Genomic DNA, 17,683 nt, shown 5'->3' on the forward strand with positions numbered 1-17,683 from the left:
AACTGTAAGGTGACATAGTAAATTTCATTCATCACTAATAAGGGTACTAAAGTCATTATAAGTAAGCTTACCAACAAAGCAAAGGTTTATGAACAATGTTTTGACATGCTCTTTCAAATTAAAAAAAAAAAAAAGTTTAATTTATAAAAGAAACTTTTAGACTGATTTTTATGAAAAATGTCATTTTAGGTAGAAAATGGCTTTTTTGGCTGGTTAAGCTAAAATGGGCTGCATACACACACACACACACTTTTACACAGAAATGGAGGGTTAAACATAGGTTTATAGTAGATATGTATCCATACAAAATGTTTACAGTCTTTAAAAAAATACACACATACATGCACACAAAAGACACCAATGCACAGAAACACACACCTATACAACATGATCAGTTCATTTTTAATTGCATTGTTTAATTAAATATTCATTCAACTTTCTATTTAATGAAATACATTTATGGTGTTGCTATGGCACACTAAAGACAATAGTGTCAAATTACTGTTAAAAATAAAATGATTTGAGCTGAAATTACCTTTGTTGTTCTCTTTTTATATATCAGCCCATTTTAACTGAACAGCTGGCCCATTTTACCTGAATGTTGTGCCGTGGCTCAAGAAGTACCTGTTGATTCTCTAACTCTCATAATTTTAAAACTTTTGTACTTTTTCACATTTAAAAAATATAAATATATTTAAGAGACCCATGCTAATTTATAAGAATATCATTAGATCTCATGCATAGCTTATTTGATGGTATTATAAGTCATTTACCAAAACGTGTCCCATTTTAGATGACTTCACCCTAATATAACCTAAACCGTTTATTAATGATTAATGCATCAGCAGATGATCAATCTATATGATTAATATATTAAGTAAACTAAAAATTGTTATTAGTTCATTATGTATTAGTAATAACATTATATTAACTAATTATGTAAATTCATATGTTAATTACCACAGTGGTCAAAGCTATGTAGGCCTACTTCAACTTCCAGTTGTCTGCTTTAATTAATCAGTAGCTAATGATTTGCAAAGGTATCATGTTATGACTTTACTTGTTGAGGCACAGGACTAACTAATTGTTAAGTAATATGTCATTGTGATTATGGATTTTGAATTACCTTGTTTACTCCTAATGGTACATATTACTACCTTAAATGTAGGCTACTTCAAAAGTATGTATCAGTACCTAAAGTGTATTAGCATTTTTTTATTAGGTACCACCCCAGTGTTTTGTACCTTTTTTCTGAGTGTATCCTGAGTTACGAGCTGGATTTGTAAAAATTCACTAGATCTTTGAAACACTTACAGATATACATAGCAGGAATTAAAAAAATAATAATAAAAATCATCTCGGTTATGTATGTAACCTTGGTTCCCTGAATAGGGAATGAGATTCCCTTTCATAGGTTCACTTCAATGCTGCGATGACGTCATCGCTTTGGGAACACCCTCGGTGTGACAAATGTCTGAAGCCCTTATACCATCACGCCAATTTCATTGGCCAAATAGCGCTTAGAACCGCCCCCACGTATGCTATATCAGTGTGCCGCACGCTATTTCATCAGATTTCCATATATGACTGAAGGAAGCGCTATCAAGGTATGGAACGGCCCGCATCTCAGCATCTCGTTCCCTATTCAGGGAACCAAGGTTACATACGTACCCGAGATAGGCCCTTTTATAGGTTCACTTCAATGCTGCGATGACGTCATCGCTTTGGAAACGCTGTACCATAACGTCTGACGTACCTTAGATAGCTGCAGACCCAGGAAAGCATCTGCTCAAGCGGATAAGACCCGGGAGCCAGGAGCCATCCTCACGTCCAGACTGTAGAAGGTGCTAGGAGAGGACCAACCTGCCGCAGCACAAACATCCTCCATTGATGACCCTTTCAGAAAGGTCTGGGAAGAATCCACTGCTCTCGTAGAGTGAGCACGTAATCCTAGAGGCAAAGTAAAGCCACCCGCCTCGTAGGCCAAAGAGATAGCCTTCACTATCCAATGTGACATTCGCTGTTTAGTGACAACAGAGCCTCTGCTCTTACCAACAAAACACACGAACAGCTGGTCAGACCTAAGCCACTGAGCTGTGCGGTCTACATAAGTCCTCAGTGTCCTCACTGGGCAGAGACTCATGCTACCTGACCCCAAGTGGGGGAGAAAGCCTCTAAGACCACTTGCTGAAAGCGAAATTGGTTCGAAGTGACCTTAGGAACGTAGTCAGGCCAAGGTCGCAGTAAACTTTTACCAGCCCTGGGGCAAAGTCCATACACAACAGGCTGATAGAAAGAGCCTGTAACTCCTCTACTCTCTTAAGGCAGGATAAAGCCATCAAGCGAACCGTATTGAGGGTCAACAACTTTTCTGACACGGACTCTAACGGCTCAAAGGGATGGCCTGACAGACCCTCCAAAACAATCGAGAGATCCCAAGAAGGAACTTGTGCGGGGAGGAAAGGCCTAAGCCGTCTCGAACCCTGCAGAAAACCGGAGACCAAGGAATGACAACCCACTGAAACACCTCCTATGGGAGCATGTCGGGCAGATAAGGCAGCTACATGCACCTAGAGAGTAGCGGGGGTCACTCCCTTAGAAAAACGACTCTGAAGAAACTCCAGCACTGAACCTATGGGGCAATGAACTGGGCCAAGAATACGTTGCCTACACCATGAGGCACAGAGTCTCCACTTGAAAGCATATAAGCGTCTTGTGGAGGGAGCTCTAGAGTTGATAATCGGTAATCTCAGCCGAGAGACCAGAGCACAATAACGCATTCTGCTCAGGGGATACACCCATAACTTCCATAATTCCGGCCAAAGATGCCAAATCGTGCCTCGAGCTTGTGTCAACAGATCGTTTGCCTGAAGGGAACCTCCCAATGAGGGCCTATCAACAAAACTGACCAGGTTCGAAAACCATGACTAGGTGGGCCACTAATAGCAGGTGCTCCACTCTATCTGACTGTACTCTGAGCAGAACAACTGGGAGCAGCCAGATAGGGGGAAAAACATACAGACTGGTTCTGGGCCATCTATGGGCAATGGGGGAGACAGGGAAAACCAGAGCGGGCAGTGTGGACTGGTGCTCGAAGCAAACAGATCCACTTCCGCTTGGCCGAACCCCTGCCATACGAGATTCACCACCTGGGGGTGTCATCTCCATTCCTGGTCCTCCAGGCTCTGTCGCGAGAGCAAGTCCGCTCCTGAGTTCAGCAGGAATTTGCTCTGATCAACAGGAATTTGGTTTGAGCCCAAAGAAGAACAAGACGAGAATGTAATCCTCCTTGACGATTTAGGTAATAAACTACAGTCATATTGTCCGTCCTGACTAGTACATGACAGCCTTCAACTGTGGTAAGAGCCAGGAAGACTGCCAGTAGTTCCAAACGATTATGTGCCAGCTCCGAAGTTTGTCTGTCCAAGCTCAACAGACTGGACGTCCCGAACGGACCGCTGTTTTGCGGCAAGAACATGTTCCTTATGGGACATGTTCCATTCCTTACTACTTCCTGAAGGAACTGGGATCTCTTCCATGGCTTTAGAGCATGAAAGCCTCTGCGTGTCACCGTAATTCTGCGAAGCTGATGACAATGAGGTGAAATATCCAAATCAATGTACTTCCCTTAATGCCGTGTAGGAGTAGAGAGAGACAGGAAAAAAACCCTGCTCACTCTGCAGCCCGAGTCACTATGGCATTAGGTGTAACACAGCTTGCCATAGGAATTACTAGATATGTGAGCTCACCCACTGATTTGTTCCAGCGCAAAGCAGCAGTGGAGCTGAGAGAAAAATTAACAGCAGGGCAGACTAATGCTTGGTAGCACGAAGCGCCAAGACAATAGTGCATGACAAATATCCACTGCAGGCTGCTTTAGTCTGCACCTAAAGCAGTACACGAAACGAGGGCTAGAAAGGGGAAAAACTGGAGAGGGGAAAAACTCACTTATTTCAGCTCGACTCAGAACAGAGCTGAAGGAAATAATCGGGCAACTAATGTTTGGTAGCACAGAGCGCAAAAATAATAGTGCACAACCCTCTGCTGCAAGACTCCTCAGAGTCCACATCTAAAAAACAGTGCACGAACAAGAGTTGGAAGCATAAGCGCCAATCAAATGAACGTGACTGCATTAGTGCAGCATAGCAAGAAATGTTAGAGAGGGGAAAAACTTGCCTGCTCGCAGTTATAGATTGCTATAAGAATACTCCTCGCGAGCCTGAGGCTGCTGTAGAGTATGCTTCATCTAATCTGCAGCCGAAAGAATAATTTTACAAGCTTCCAGAGCGGGATCAGATTGACTAAACCACCGGATGCACGAGGCGCTCTATGATGAACGCACGCAGTCCGGGGGAAGAGAGCGAGAGAGGAGGGAATTAATTCTGTTCGTTCACTCTCCATACACTCAGCTCATCGCCGTCACCCCAAGCGTTGAGCTCGTGCGGCGCCTCGGCAACCACAGAACTGGAACAGCGGGGGTTGAATGGACATTCCTCAGAAGGAGAGTGAGCCCAGAGTGCAACACTTAAAAACACAGATATCACGGCTACAATAATAGATAAAGGCCGCGAAGTGAGTGAGTCCGTGTAACATGCATCCAAACAAACCGTAAAACTCATTGTGCCTAGAGGAGTAATACTGCTCTATAAAAAGGATGGCTTAGAACACAAGAATCTCTTTCCGATGGGCAACAGAAGATTCCCTTCCTGAAGGAATTGAAATTTGATGAAATAGTGCGCGGCACGCTGATATAGCATACGTGGGGGTGGTGCTAAGCGCTATTTGGCCAATGAAATTGGCGTGATGGTATAAGGGCTTCAGACATTCGTGTTCCCAAAGTGATGACGTCATCGCAGCATTGAAGTGAACCTATGAAAGGGAACACTATTGTAATATATGTCAGCAAATCATAAAAACATCAGTTATGGGTATCTTCTGAAAAATTCTGTAAACCACACTTTAGTTTGGACCAAAACAAAACAAAAAAACATATGCACAAGTGTTTTTGTGTGTGAGAGAGAGACTAGAGGTTAAAATTTGCAAGTATTTTTTGTGTATATGATATATGAGCGTGTTATGTGTTAATGTGTTTATGTATTTATTAAATAACTTTATTCGAGTGTTAAATATATAAAATACAGTCTTTTTCAATATACTTTTAAAATGTTTTTGAGTCTCTTTACTCTATTGGAACTTCCATTTAATAGGATTACAGATAAAATACAAATTGTCCAGGAGCTTCGGTGCACAATCTTGTCACCGGTCTTGACTTAATCAAAACATTTACTTCACACTGTGTCAGTTTTACGCAGTTAATGAATATTTACATTATTTCATGATAGAAAGCTAGAGTTTGTTTTCATAGTACCAAAAAGCATAAAATGCATTATATGCAAAAAAGCATCAGTTTTCAGACATAGAACAGACAAGAAATAAATACATTAAAATAGACAAGAGTGGAAAATTCTGGCAAGTCTGCTGAGAATGAGTTACTACATTGACGCACAATGACGGGGAGGCTCTTCAGGCGGATCGTTTGAGAAGCTTGAAGGCCAGTGGGAAAAAGCTGTTCTTGAGTCTTTTTTTTTTTTACATGGATGCTTCTGATGACATGAGCTGTTGTTATGCTTTCTACACTGAAGAACATTAACACCATTCAAGAGATTTTAGCGTTGCGTTCAGTTCATTACTGTTTTAGAAATTAGGTTACATGAACATCAAATGGAGTCTCCCAGATTTCATAAATTACGTTCTAGATTTGAATGGTTCCAAGTTCCTTGTCGGTGTGGAGGATCCTCATCCTCCTCTCATCCGGAAGCATGTGGACGCTCCAGCTCACCACAAGCCAGCTCCCTCCACATACGTTTCCAATGAGCCCGCTCGCTCTGTTCCACCCTTACTTCCCCGAGTTCTCCTAAGCTCCTCCCTAGTCTTCAGCCCAGGATCGCCGGACTCTCCGCTGTCAAGCCTGCCAGTCTTCTCACTCTCCTCAGCCCAAAGGAGGAGAATGTGGAGGAAGAGACTGTGGACTCCAGCCCCTGAGTCTGCTCCAGTGTCAGCTCCAGCCCCAGAGTCCGCTCCAGCATGTCTTTCAGAGATCCTGGATATGGCGCTTCTGCCTGAGTTCTCGGCTCCTATCCTCTCCCCAGACTCCACTCCAGGATGCTCTAACGCACTGGCCCCGCTCCCAGACCTGTACATCATCTTACATTTCATACAGTTGACTGTTGACAAATATGATGCAGGGCAACAACTCCATAAATGCAATTAACTATAGCCCACAAAACTCAACAGTGAAACTAGGGTGTCTTGACTCACAAAAAGTAAACTAATTACCAATTCCGTCATGTCCTTTTCTTTCTCAAGAACCCAATATAAAAGTTGGCACTTCATGAGTTTAATTATGTGTTTGTCTATTACCTGCCTACACATCATCACTTTCTCATTCTTCTCCTTTAGTTGGTCATAATGATAAATCGCTCCTATCTGATCATGTCGACCATAATAAAATAACTTTAGAGATAGACCCCAAACCAGCATATGAATTGCCTTTGTCAATGAATTGTGTATTTCACAATCCCAACAATAGAGAGACCAACTAGTCTAAATGTATTTACAGGTATCTAAAATCTACTCAAATTAGAATTGTAACTCATCTAGGATAAATTCAAAAGTGAAAATATAATTTTGAATAGTCAAACCAAAGTTTTAAATGATAATACTGCTTGCCATACAGTGCCTGCCTTACTTATTTGTGGACAGGACCATTCTGGATATAAGCTGCCAAAAAACTCGACCTGCAACCTTAATGATAAAGTTCACAGTAGTTTTTAAAACCTGAAAACATAAGCACATTTGATTACGCAGCCTGGACTAAAATCATGTGCAGCATCGCTATGTAACAGTGGTGCATGGGTGTAATGCATTAATAAGTATTTACTGTAATTTAATTACTTTTCCCTTGTAAAAGTAAAGCAAGGGATTAATATTAATTTGGCTGTATTTTAATTACAGTTCTGATGTAATTGCATTAAATACTGTACTGTACAGGCTAAAACAATTGTATATAATAAATTGTGGATTTAACATCAAAATTTAACATCAACAATGTTAAAATGTATTTTTTTATGTATCCTTCTCCCTTTAAATACTTTGGCCAGTTCAAGAATAAATTATGCTATTTTATCATTTATTATTTAAAAAAAAGAAACCCAGTTTCATTGTATTGTTGAGATTGATATGGGATTTAGAAAGTAATCAATAAGTGATGCAATACTTTTAAGGGAGTAGTACAGTAATCTAATTACACTGCTGAAAATGAATAGCTGGCCATTAATTACTTTTTAGAGTACAGCTAACAGCCAAGTTATTTAGAAATCTGCTGTAATGAAGAAGTGAAACAATGCGTTAATATAATTGTGGTATCACGGGGAATTTGATGAACTTGTATCGGGTCATACTGCAAACCCTCTGTAAACGAAGTCTGGTTGATTTCGAGTCATGTGACTCCTGACATTTCAGGTCCACATCAGTTACAAGTTTTGACATGTAGCTAACACAAATTTCACTCCGACATCTGTGAACAGACTGTAAAGAACCGATAAAGATTCTCGTTCATTTTCATTTGACAGATCGTCCACGGAGCAAATTCCTTCTTCATGCATGGACTGAAACAATCTGATGGGGTTTATTCGCGTTGTGCATCAGCCTCAACTAAACCGGATGAAAACTCAGCTTAGTGTAGAGTTTGGAATAGAGCGGGACTCTTTTTAGCCTCCAAATAGACCTACGCGTCAGCACGCGTCTCTGCAGCAATGCCACTGCATCTCCAAGACACACGAATCGGATTTCTTGCTGTTCATCTTTTAGTAGTGGCATGCTGTTGCAATGCGGTAACAATTCAGAAACCTGCACCATTTTGTCTCCTCGTTACATCAGAACACGGGAGCTCTCAGGTTAGTTTTCTCATCCACTCACCGGACACTTCAGCATCTCCTCTCTTTTACTGGAGCAAGTGGACATCAGAGAAACGTCTTGTAGGTTGTTTCATGAGTAGCGACGGGTCTTTGGTTGAGCCTTATTGGTCACTCTGCCGTCAAGAGCGCGCTCGGGACAATGAGAAGCCAATGCACTTCAACTTAAGCGCGCTACTGGAAGATGCCAGTCTGTGTGAAATGAACATGCATATCAATTTCACTTTGCACAAAGACCGCAGAAATCAAGGCCAGCAGATGGATTCAAGAGCAAAAAGTCGCCATAAACGCGCTTGGGTTTTCCCAGGAACGCTTTGGTGTGGACGCGGCACCAGCGCTAATGACTATGAACAGTTGGGTAGGTGTGCATCCATCGGTAAGCTGCCATTGGTCAGTTCATTTAGCCAGGCTATTCTTTTTCAAATATTAGTATATATATGTAGGCTATAAACAAATTTAGTGAACTATTTGTGTTGTTCATACCGGTAAGAAATATATATATATATATATATATATATATATATATATATATGTGTGTGTGTGTGTGTGTGTGTGAGAGAGAGAGAGAGAGAGAGAGAGAACCAGAAATGCATAAGTGACATTTCACCAACTTTACAGAAAAGCCAAAACAACAATTTTTACCATAGTTTGATCTGACTTTGTGTACTGATTTAAATTGTTTATAATACAAATGTATACACTCATGGATGACAGTACTTTTGCCAGTAGAAAGAGCTCATGAAGAGCTTTCATTTGATATATATATATATCTCCATTTCACCAAAAAACCACTTCCGCCCTTCTGGTTTTCACCCCTCGATATATATATATATATATATATATCCTATTGTAAAGTTTTTACCGATATGAAAGTTATCGGCGTGAAAATAAAAATCAAGGATAACGATACGACAGAAATGAAATTACAAGCTTCATTAATAGCAATATCCGTATTTATTGCTATTATTCGCTATGATTTTCCTGAGAGCGATAAATCAAAATGCAGGTTTTGTGCCAAAGTGGGCGTGCATGGGTGTGAATGTATGGCGTTCAGGAAAGATGTGGGAGGTCCAGCAACATAACCTGAAAATTACAGTAAGTAAATCAATGTGATTACAGAGTGTGTCATTAAAGTAGTTACATGATAATCAAGAACAGTAGTTCTGTGCAAAATATCGCTGGCAATTTCATGAACAATTAGTTTATTCCGATGTAACAAATTGACTGTATTATATTACAGAATTGTCCCTGCTGAAAAAAAAACAATCGACACCATCACAAAATTTGTAATGGTTTTGCTGGTTATAATTGGACTTGTATTGGTTTTAATGGAAACGGACTCTGTTGATCGCTTCTATTGGTGGCTTGTTAAAACCAATAACTCCTAATGGGATATGTCCCAAAACACACTACATGAAACTATTTTTAATGGTTTTAATAGTTAAAAGTTGATGGTTTGTAATGGTATTTATAGTGGAAACCGTTAGAATTTTCTGTGAAGGTTCTATTGTTTTTTTTCCAGCAGGGTAATTAATCAATATTTGTTATTATTGCATTTACTTATTTGCATGTTGTTCTCTCACGCAGGTATGTTTGTGCATGCAGACAGATGCTGTCGAGAACACGATCACTGTGAGAACATCATTCGCTCGTTCTCGGTGAACTTCGGTGTGTTCAACCCCACTCTGTTCACGCTCTCGCACTGTGACTGTGACCACAGGTGAGCACTGTCTCACATTCCACACTCTTCAGTCCTCAGGGGAGACTCTTTAGAGTCATAACTCATCCTTCTGTCATTACTCATCTTTTCTGTTTATTCATCCTGTGTATTTCATCTGTAAAACATTATAGCCTACTGCGTGCAAGATAAAGAATTGATCTTTTCCCACATTTCAGTGGGAAAGCATGACGTTTATGTAAAGGCCTTTCTTGTGATGTGGAACACTCTAAAGACAAATGTTTTGGCTCCAAAAAAGAAAACTTTTTGAGTTATGACAACGTATAATGAAATTATGTTAATAATAAGGAACTTAATTTGTACATAAACACATTTTTCAATAATAAAAAGTTGTTCCGATTATAACTTTTCAGTTCAAAACTAGCACAGCACATAAAAACGTATTTAGCATGTAAACTTAAACATGAAAGAAACTCTTTGAAATGTCAAACAGCATTAAATAAAAATTAAATATAAAATAACATTAATTTAAATATTTACTCTCCTTATCCATTGCAAAGCACATATGAACTAGAAATTCACAAAGTTATCAAGACAATTTCAATACATTATTACAATTACATTATTTCAACTTCAGAAATGTATATTTAAATTGCACAAAATATTAAGCTACTATAATAATCAACATTAATATGTAAACAGAACACATTAAAAATAATGTTTGCTACTTAAAAATTTTAATTAATTAAACTAGTTTTATTTTACTTGCAACCATGCATGTGTTTTAGTTGTGGTAAGAGATTTGAAGTTCTGAATGCATGCATGCAAATTCATTTTGTTCAAAGTACAGTTTAGCTGACATTGAGACACAAAAGGGACAGATTTTGACACTATAATGCAAATCACGTTTATTATCACGCCTTGTGTCTTCCTATCTCGTCTCTGTTAGATTTAAACAATGCCTTCTCAGTGGAAATGACACCATCTCCAACATGGTGGGCTACAGTTTTTTCAACGTCCTGAAGCTCCGCTGCTTTGAGCTGATCCAAAGGAGGCAATGCACGCAGTACAACTGGTTTGGATTGTGAGTGCAAGAAATGAAGTCATGCATTCCAGAAATGATGCTTTGTGGTTTTTTTCCGCTTGTAATGACATTATTTGTAATTATGTAAGGTCTACATTGACATCATTTTTTCCATAGAATCATTTGCATGGCATCATTATAAGGTTTTAATATGCTCATAGTCATAGACCAGGTGTTTTCAACATTTACAGAATCATTGATCCCTCACTCATATATAAACGTGTTCAATTTTCAGCCTCTTCCAGTTTCTGGATTAACGTTGTATCCTGTAACAATTTTACTAGATGCATTGTCCTAGAGATTTGCTTATATTTGTTTGATACTCGTGGTGTTGAATTTTATTGCTGCTGGCAGGATGCGTTTCTGTATAATAACATAGTGGCGGGGTGCGAGTAAGTTACCTACTGTATACAGATCATAAGCAAATAAATCCTTCAGTCAAGTCTCAAGTTGCAATGCACTAAATAAAACAAGACAAGTCAAGGCTATGACTCACCTCAAGCAAGTCGTGTTGAGTCCTGCGGAGAAAGTCACTGTCAAATTACCACGTTTCCCAAGCAATTATGAACTTACACAGATCTGACAAACAATCGATTCATTAAAAATCGGGCTTTTGCAACATTATTAGACATGGAGAAAATGAAGAATCAGGACACTGATATACTGATAAACAAATTCTGGCAGTTTTGTGGGATGAGAAGTTGAAACGTTACAGTAAATGAGCATTTAGATATTATGTGTGAACAGAGCGTGTGCAGATCACTGATATTTGCGTTTGGGCCAATCAGAAAGTGTTGACGGAGATTACTCTCGATGTGTCCGTATTGCATACTGAGTATAGCATTTGAATTTGAACCTACTTTGCGACTGTTGAAAAAAGCATGCTCTATATAGAATGAATAGAAGTTGTTTGAATGAAATTTTGACGTACTATGTACTCCAACATGTTGTTACAGTCACATGATTTACCAGCCTCAGATGTGTCTCTTAACTGCGATTCATAAATCCTCTCCCATGGCCTCATGGGATAGTAAAGTGTCCATCGAATGCGCACTTCAGGATCTGGGTGCAAGGGCCTCGGAAACTATAAATGCAGGGGTGTTCAATTAAAGCTACAAGAAGTCCAGTTTCAGAAGTCAAAAAGAGCTTTATTACCAAGTACACGCACAAGAAATTTGACTTGGTCACAGGAGTTTCCATTGCAGAAGAAAGGACAGACATAGTGCAAACATACATGATAGTGCAGACATACGCAGTAGAGATGGAATATAACACTAATATAATAAAAACAGAAAATTAAATAATGCACATATACAAAAGTAGAAATACAGAGGGAAAAAACATGAAATTGTTTAATTGAATGTATAGATATGTACAGATATGTTATTTGCAAGTGTGTAGTTTACAAATGTACCATTTTCGGATTCTGTGTATAAATGTGTCAGTTATGATGGACAATGTATAGTTATGAATGTTTTAATTGTTCAGGCTGTATTTTGTATCCCAACGGACGTCCAAACAACACTTTTTTGGAAAAGTTATACATTTCCATTTGGGCAGCACCTGTAGTACTTTGTAAAAGAAAAAGAAAAAAAGATCCTGAACAGCTAAATAGTTTTTATAACAATCTACTAACAATAAACAGCAATCGAATAATCAAAACGTTCTGATCATGAGCAGAAAACAAAGTCACTATAGTGTTACTGTGTCTCTGTCGTGTCTATCCACGCCAGAAATCATCTCTAAATAGTTTTCCAGTGTTTAGATAATGATTTGAAATGTAGAGGAAAAACATCTTGTACATGAGTGACATGTTTTTAAATTGTTGTGCATCAAAAATGCATCTTTGCACCCCATCCCACTGCCATCCACCTTGCTTTTTTTGTTCCACTGCGCTGTTTTAAAAAAATATTCTGTATAAATATGTGCTAGATGAATATGCTTGACTGCTGTGCTTGCATCTTGCAGTTTTTTCAGCGTCTCATGCATGAGCACAGTCAGTGAATTTAAAAACACGTCTTTGCCGTCTTTTCTATTCATCAGCACTGCAGCTCTGTATTATTAGCAGCTATTGTGGGCCGTCTTGCAATTTCCTTTTTGTGTGGTCGAGTCCTTATGCTTGTCACTGGGAATCAAAAAGAAAACGGCATCGTTTAAAGGTCATTTCAGATGATTGACATCACATAAGTTACTGGTATTTGTGTTACTAGTATCTTAACGAAAAAATAAAAATGGGTAGCTATAGTTTGTGTGAACAGCAGACGATGCATTCAACAATTTTATAGTAATTTACCAAGATTAATGTGTGAACGTGGCTGTTCATTCTGGCAAATGTCTAAAGAAATAATCTTAAGCACTTCTTAAAACCCTGTTTGAAAACCCTGGTCTTGTTACTCCACCCATTTTGTATTCTATTCTGAATATTTGACATTTTTTCTATAGATACATCTAGATCAGGGATGGGCAACTGGAGGGCCGGTGTCCTGAAGAGTTTAGCTCCAACCCTAATGATTAGGGTTAGAGCTAAACTCTGCAGGACAGTGGCCCTCCAGGGCCGAAGTTGCCCATCCCCGGTGTAGATACATTTGTGCTGTAACTGAGTTCTTCAATCTCTCTCTGCAGATGCACGATGGTTGAGACTGCACCTGTGGCAGTATTGAAAGATTCAACACCATACAATTCTACCAGTCTGACTAATGAGAACAGCAGCACCATTGACCTCTCATGCAATGAAGTGCCAATCAAACTGTCACACGGCACCAAACAAAGAACCTCTAAATCGAAACTAATTCAATTGACAAAGGGCCAAAAAACCTGCGCTCCAGTAGACTATGCAAAAGGAGAAACATTTCAGCTAAGTCAAAAGTTGGTGAGCCAAATTGAAAAAAGGAAGAAACTACAAACAAAAAGACATCAAAAAGGAAGAAAGGAGTCACTGGTTTCCCAAAGGAAGGCATCCAAAGAGAAGAAAATGATTACTCAGAAGCTCAAAATGGAAACTATTCGTCAAAGCACCCACAGGACTCCAAAAGCAAGTGTCACTCACTCCCCTTCAACCTCATCTAAAACCAAATTACTCTCAGTGCAAAAGACAATGGCCACTCAGTCCAAACCAATGTCCGTAACTAAATCAGGAGCGAGGACACTTCAAAATAAGAGAAAAAGAGGTAAAAAAAAAAAGACCCAGAAGGGAAAACGAATTAAATCCCCAAAACAAGGATGAGTGAAAAGACAATTCTTTAAAGCATGAAAAATATGCATATAGTCACAATTATCAAATGAGATCCTTGCTCTTTTGCACGTACAGACGGTAATGAATTTGCAATGTTGTTTAAACAGGTGCCAATTAATACAATTATAAAAATGATACTAAACAATGATACTTAATATGTACCAACAACCTCAGTATATGCACATACACGCATTTGCATGTTCTAATGCTGTGATTAATAAAAAGCAAATTACTCAATTAATTGTAATTGCTTCTGGACTTAGTTTAAATGTTAAAGTGAATGCAAGTTTTATTGTATCTGCACAATTTAAAAATTCCTAAAACAAGAAAAAGTCCAGACTGTGGTGGGCGACACTGGTAAACTTGTAAGGGCTGCATTTGAACCACAGCCCAGATTTGGGTCTCACTAACAGTATTTTAAAATGAGGTGTTTAAGAATATATTAGCTCAGTAATATTACCAGTATACCAATCATCTAACAGTTGCTGCAACAAAAGGCTTTTAGGTAAACTGTGAAATTACAGAATACTGTACATAAATCTGTGATTGTAGTTCAGTGAAGACAAAAACTTGGCATGGCATATATTGTCAGGTAACACTGACTGTCTCACCAGCTAAACAAAGCATTCTGAAAGCAACAATGCAAGCATTCTCTTAAAATTTAAGATATTGAACAATGACGCAAGCAATAAATTACACACACCAATTTACAGCTGAGAATACGGCACTCATAATATGTAGCTGATAGCATCGTCAGATTCATTTAGTTTGCAGTTCAACTGCAACGATTAAAAGACTTAAAGCAATAGTTCATGCAAAAATTAAAATTTGCTGAAAATGTTCTCACTCTCAGGCCATCCAAGATTAGGATGAGTTTGTTTCTTCCTCAGATTTGGAGAAATGTAGCATTGCATCACTTGCCCAGCAATGGATGCTCTGCAGTGAATGGGTGCCGTCAGAATGAGGGTCCGAACAGCTCATAAAAACCTCACAATAATCCACACCACTCCAGTCCATCAATGAACAAAGTTTTGAAGTGAAAAACATCTTAATGATGCATTTGTTTCTTACAAACACACAGTTTTTCACTTCTCAACTGATGGACTGGAGTGGAGTGGTGTGAATTATTGTGATGTTTTTATCAGCTGTTTGGACTCTCATTCTGACGGCACCCATTCACTGCAACAAATTCACTCCAGCATTTTTTATTTTTGAATTTTAAAATTCACTATGCATTGTTTGGAGTGGTAATAATGAGGAAAATATTAAATAAACAAAAAACAAATGTGGCAATATATTCCAAATATACTCACGTTGCGTTTAAACTGTGCGTGTGTTTATGAACAGATATGGAAGGTCCTTGTGGTGAAGGGACACAAAACCTAATTTTGCTATTTTTGTGAGGAAAAAAAGATGTTGTGCATCACGTCTGAGAATCATGTCTATTCTTTCCACAAGTCTAAACAGAATTTGCAGTTTGTGGATTCCTCCAGAAGATGCATGCTGTAAATCTAGAGTAAAAAATGATTTAATTAATCCTGAAAAGAAGAGAGAAAAAAGCATTTAAGTCCAAGAAATTGCATGCTTATTTTCTCTAGCAGTGTTATAGTTTGTTGTTTTTTCCCAGAGGCACATAATCCTAATTTAAAATAGTTGTATCCTCGTAAAATGTCAATATCATTATATTTTTGTAATGAGACTTGGGTAAAAAAAAAAATGAGTGTAATAAAAGAGTCAAGTACATAATGAATGTGATCTTATCTGAAAGGTTGAAATGCGTTCTTAAGAAAAGGGCATTTATCATTAACGGCGAGTCAGGGAAAGGATGTCATATTTTTATTATGTAGCTTGCCAAGTATTAATTAATTACCATTTCTGCAATGCTTTGATAAATCTATGAAGTACATGCAGCCGCCGGAGCCACTTTAACTTCACATAAATGTCAATGCATTTGTAAAAGAAATATATACATTTTAATGAATTAATTAATTTGCTCACACTTTGTCTTCAGAATATAAAATATAAAATATATATTCTCACCCACAGATAAGAGTACAATCAGCCAAGCAATATAGTTCCTAGGCCTAATTGTAGAAACCTAGATTATTAATATACTGTAGAATTCAACTGATGCCAAGCTGGTGTTAGCACCAAAAGTGCTCGTTTTTAATGAAATTATTGTTACAAATGTTGATATGGAGCATAAATAAATCAAATTTGTATTAACATTACACAGGGACAGACATTCCTGAAACATCATTCATATTGCTGTCTCTTCTCCAAAAACCAGTCGATGTAACATTTAACAGCCTTGCAGCAATTCCTTCTGCTAAAATATTTGATACTTTTGATATGCTGTCTGAGAGAAATTTGGCATAAACTCGACTACTATAAGCATAATCCTCGCCTGAAGTGTCAGGAAGTAAGTGTTGCTTCAGTTTACTGCGGTATGCTTGGTATTACTCACACAGCAGGATGAACACTTTCTTCATTTGAAGTTCTCGTCATTCTGAAAGGCAGCAGATGATAACACCGCAGTATTACATTCAGTGATCAGCTTCATTCCTTTACTGCTGTAGAATGAGCTTACGAAATGTATTACAGCCTCAAAATCATCAACTGCGTTCAAACCAATTAAACCTAATTTGATTTAGCAAACCCATTCCATTCATGTCAAAAAGTCCAAGAAAAATCTGTCTAGTCAACCGTGGTTCTTCTTGCTGAGACTTGATGACTTTTAATAAGGTTTAGTCCAGTGGCTCTCCAACGGTTTGCTTCAGGGCCCAGATTTTGCATCAAATAGTGAAAATTTAGTTTCAATTTTGGTTGGACAATCCCTTCAAGATGGTATTAAACGATTGTGTGTTTAATGTGTCTATCAAAATACTTTTCATTTTAAGCCTCAACAATAACTTTCTTTCAGTCATAACATGTCAGAAAGATTTCCTTTAGCACAGTATAGTAGTAAACTATCAGACATTATTTAGAGCATCAATACAAATGCATATATGGATTGATTTCTGAATAAGACTAACACATTTACAGCTCAGTCTTTTACTTTCTTTGTATTCAACATGTTGTTCACACGCCTGATGCAACTAAAGTTGTTGGTACTCACATCTCTGCTCTTCTTGAGTGATAAAATATAATATTTCATATTTAAATATTACTTAATGCACTGTTAATTTATTTGTTTTTATATCAAAAGTTGAGAAAACTTAAAAGTTCAAGGCAACCAGCTTCAGCAGATTTGTGAGTTTACTCAACTTCTTGTATTCAGTTTATACAACAAAACGTTGAGAAAACTCAAAAATCTGCTGAAGCTGGTTGCCTTAAACTTTTCAGTTTTCTCAACTTTTTTTTTTTTTTTTTACAGTGCGATTTTCTTTTTTAGCTGTATGGTGCATAAAAAAGAACAAAAGCTGTGCACCATCTGGTGCCTTTTCAAAAGGTACACTTTTGTATCCATATTGGTGCCTTAAAGGTACATAAAGTGTCTTAGTACTTAAAATAAACAAAAGTGTTCCTTTTGAAAAGCGACAGCTTTTGTGCCATTTTTTTCTGAAAGTATGAGATTCATATTTTATGTTTCTCCTATCATCCATGGTTTTTAAGCTGTGTTGTCATGTTAATACAAAAACTGGAGATTTCAGAGAACTGTGTCATTTTTAAGTAAAATATTTGAGGAAAAATATGTTGAATATTATAAAAGGGTC

At 38.0% G+C, this 17,683-nt stretch overlaps 1 protein-coding gene across 1 annotated transcript; it reads left to right on the plus strand.

The window, feature by feature from the left end:
• Nucleotides 1–7,565: 7,565 nt before the first annotated feature.
• LOC306881688 (group 3 secretory phospholipase A2) lies at nucleotides 7,566–13,958 on the plus strand (the record flags this gene model as incomplete). The annotated part of the gene is made up of 4 exons (XM_079435899.1): nucleotides 7,566–8,331; nucleotides 9,561–9,693; nucleotides 10,601–10,735; nucleotides 13,358–13,958. The coding sequence occupies exons 1-4, from the start codon at nucleotides 7,815–7,817 to the stop codon at nucleotides 13,956–13,958; spliced, it is 1,386 nt and encodes a 461-aa protein (XP_079292025.1). The 5' UTR covers nucleotides 7,566–7,814.
• Nucleotides 13,959–17,683: the final 3,725 nt, after the last annotated feature.

Source organism: Barbus barbus (assembly GCF_936440315.1).
Source record: "Barbus barbus genome assembly, chromosome: 2".
Classification (NCBI taxonomy): Eukaryota; Metazoa; Chordata; class Actinopteri; order Cypriniformes; family Cyprinidae; genus Barbus; species Barbus barbus.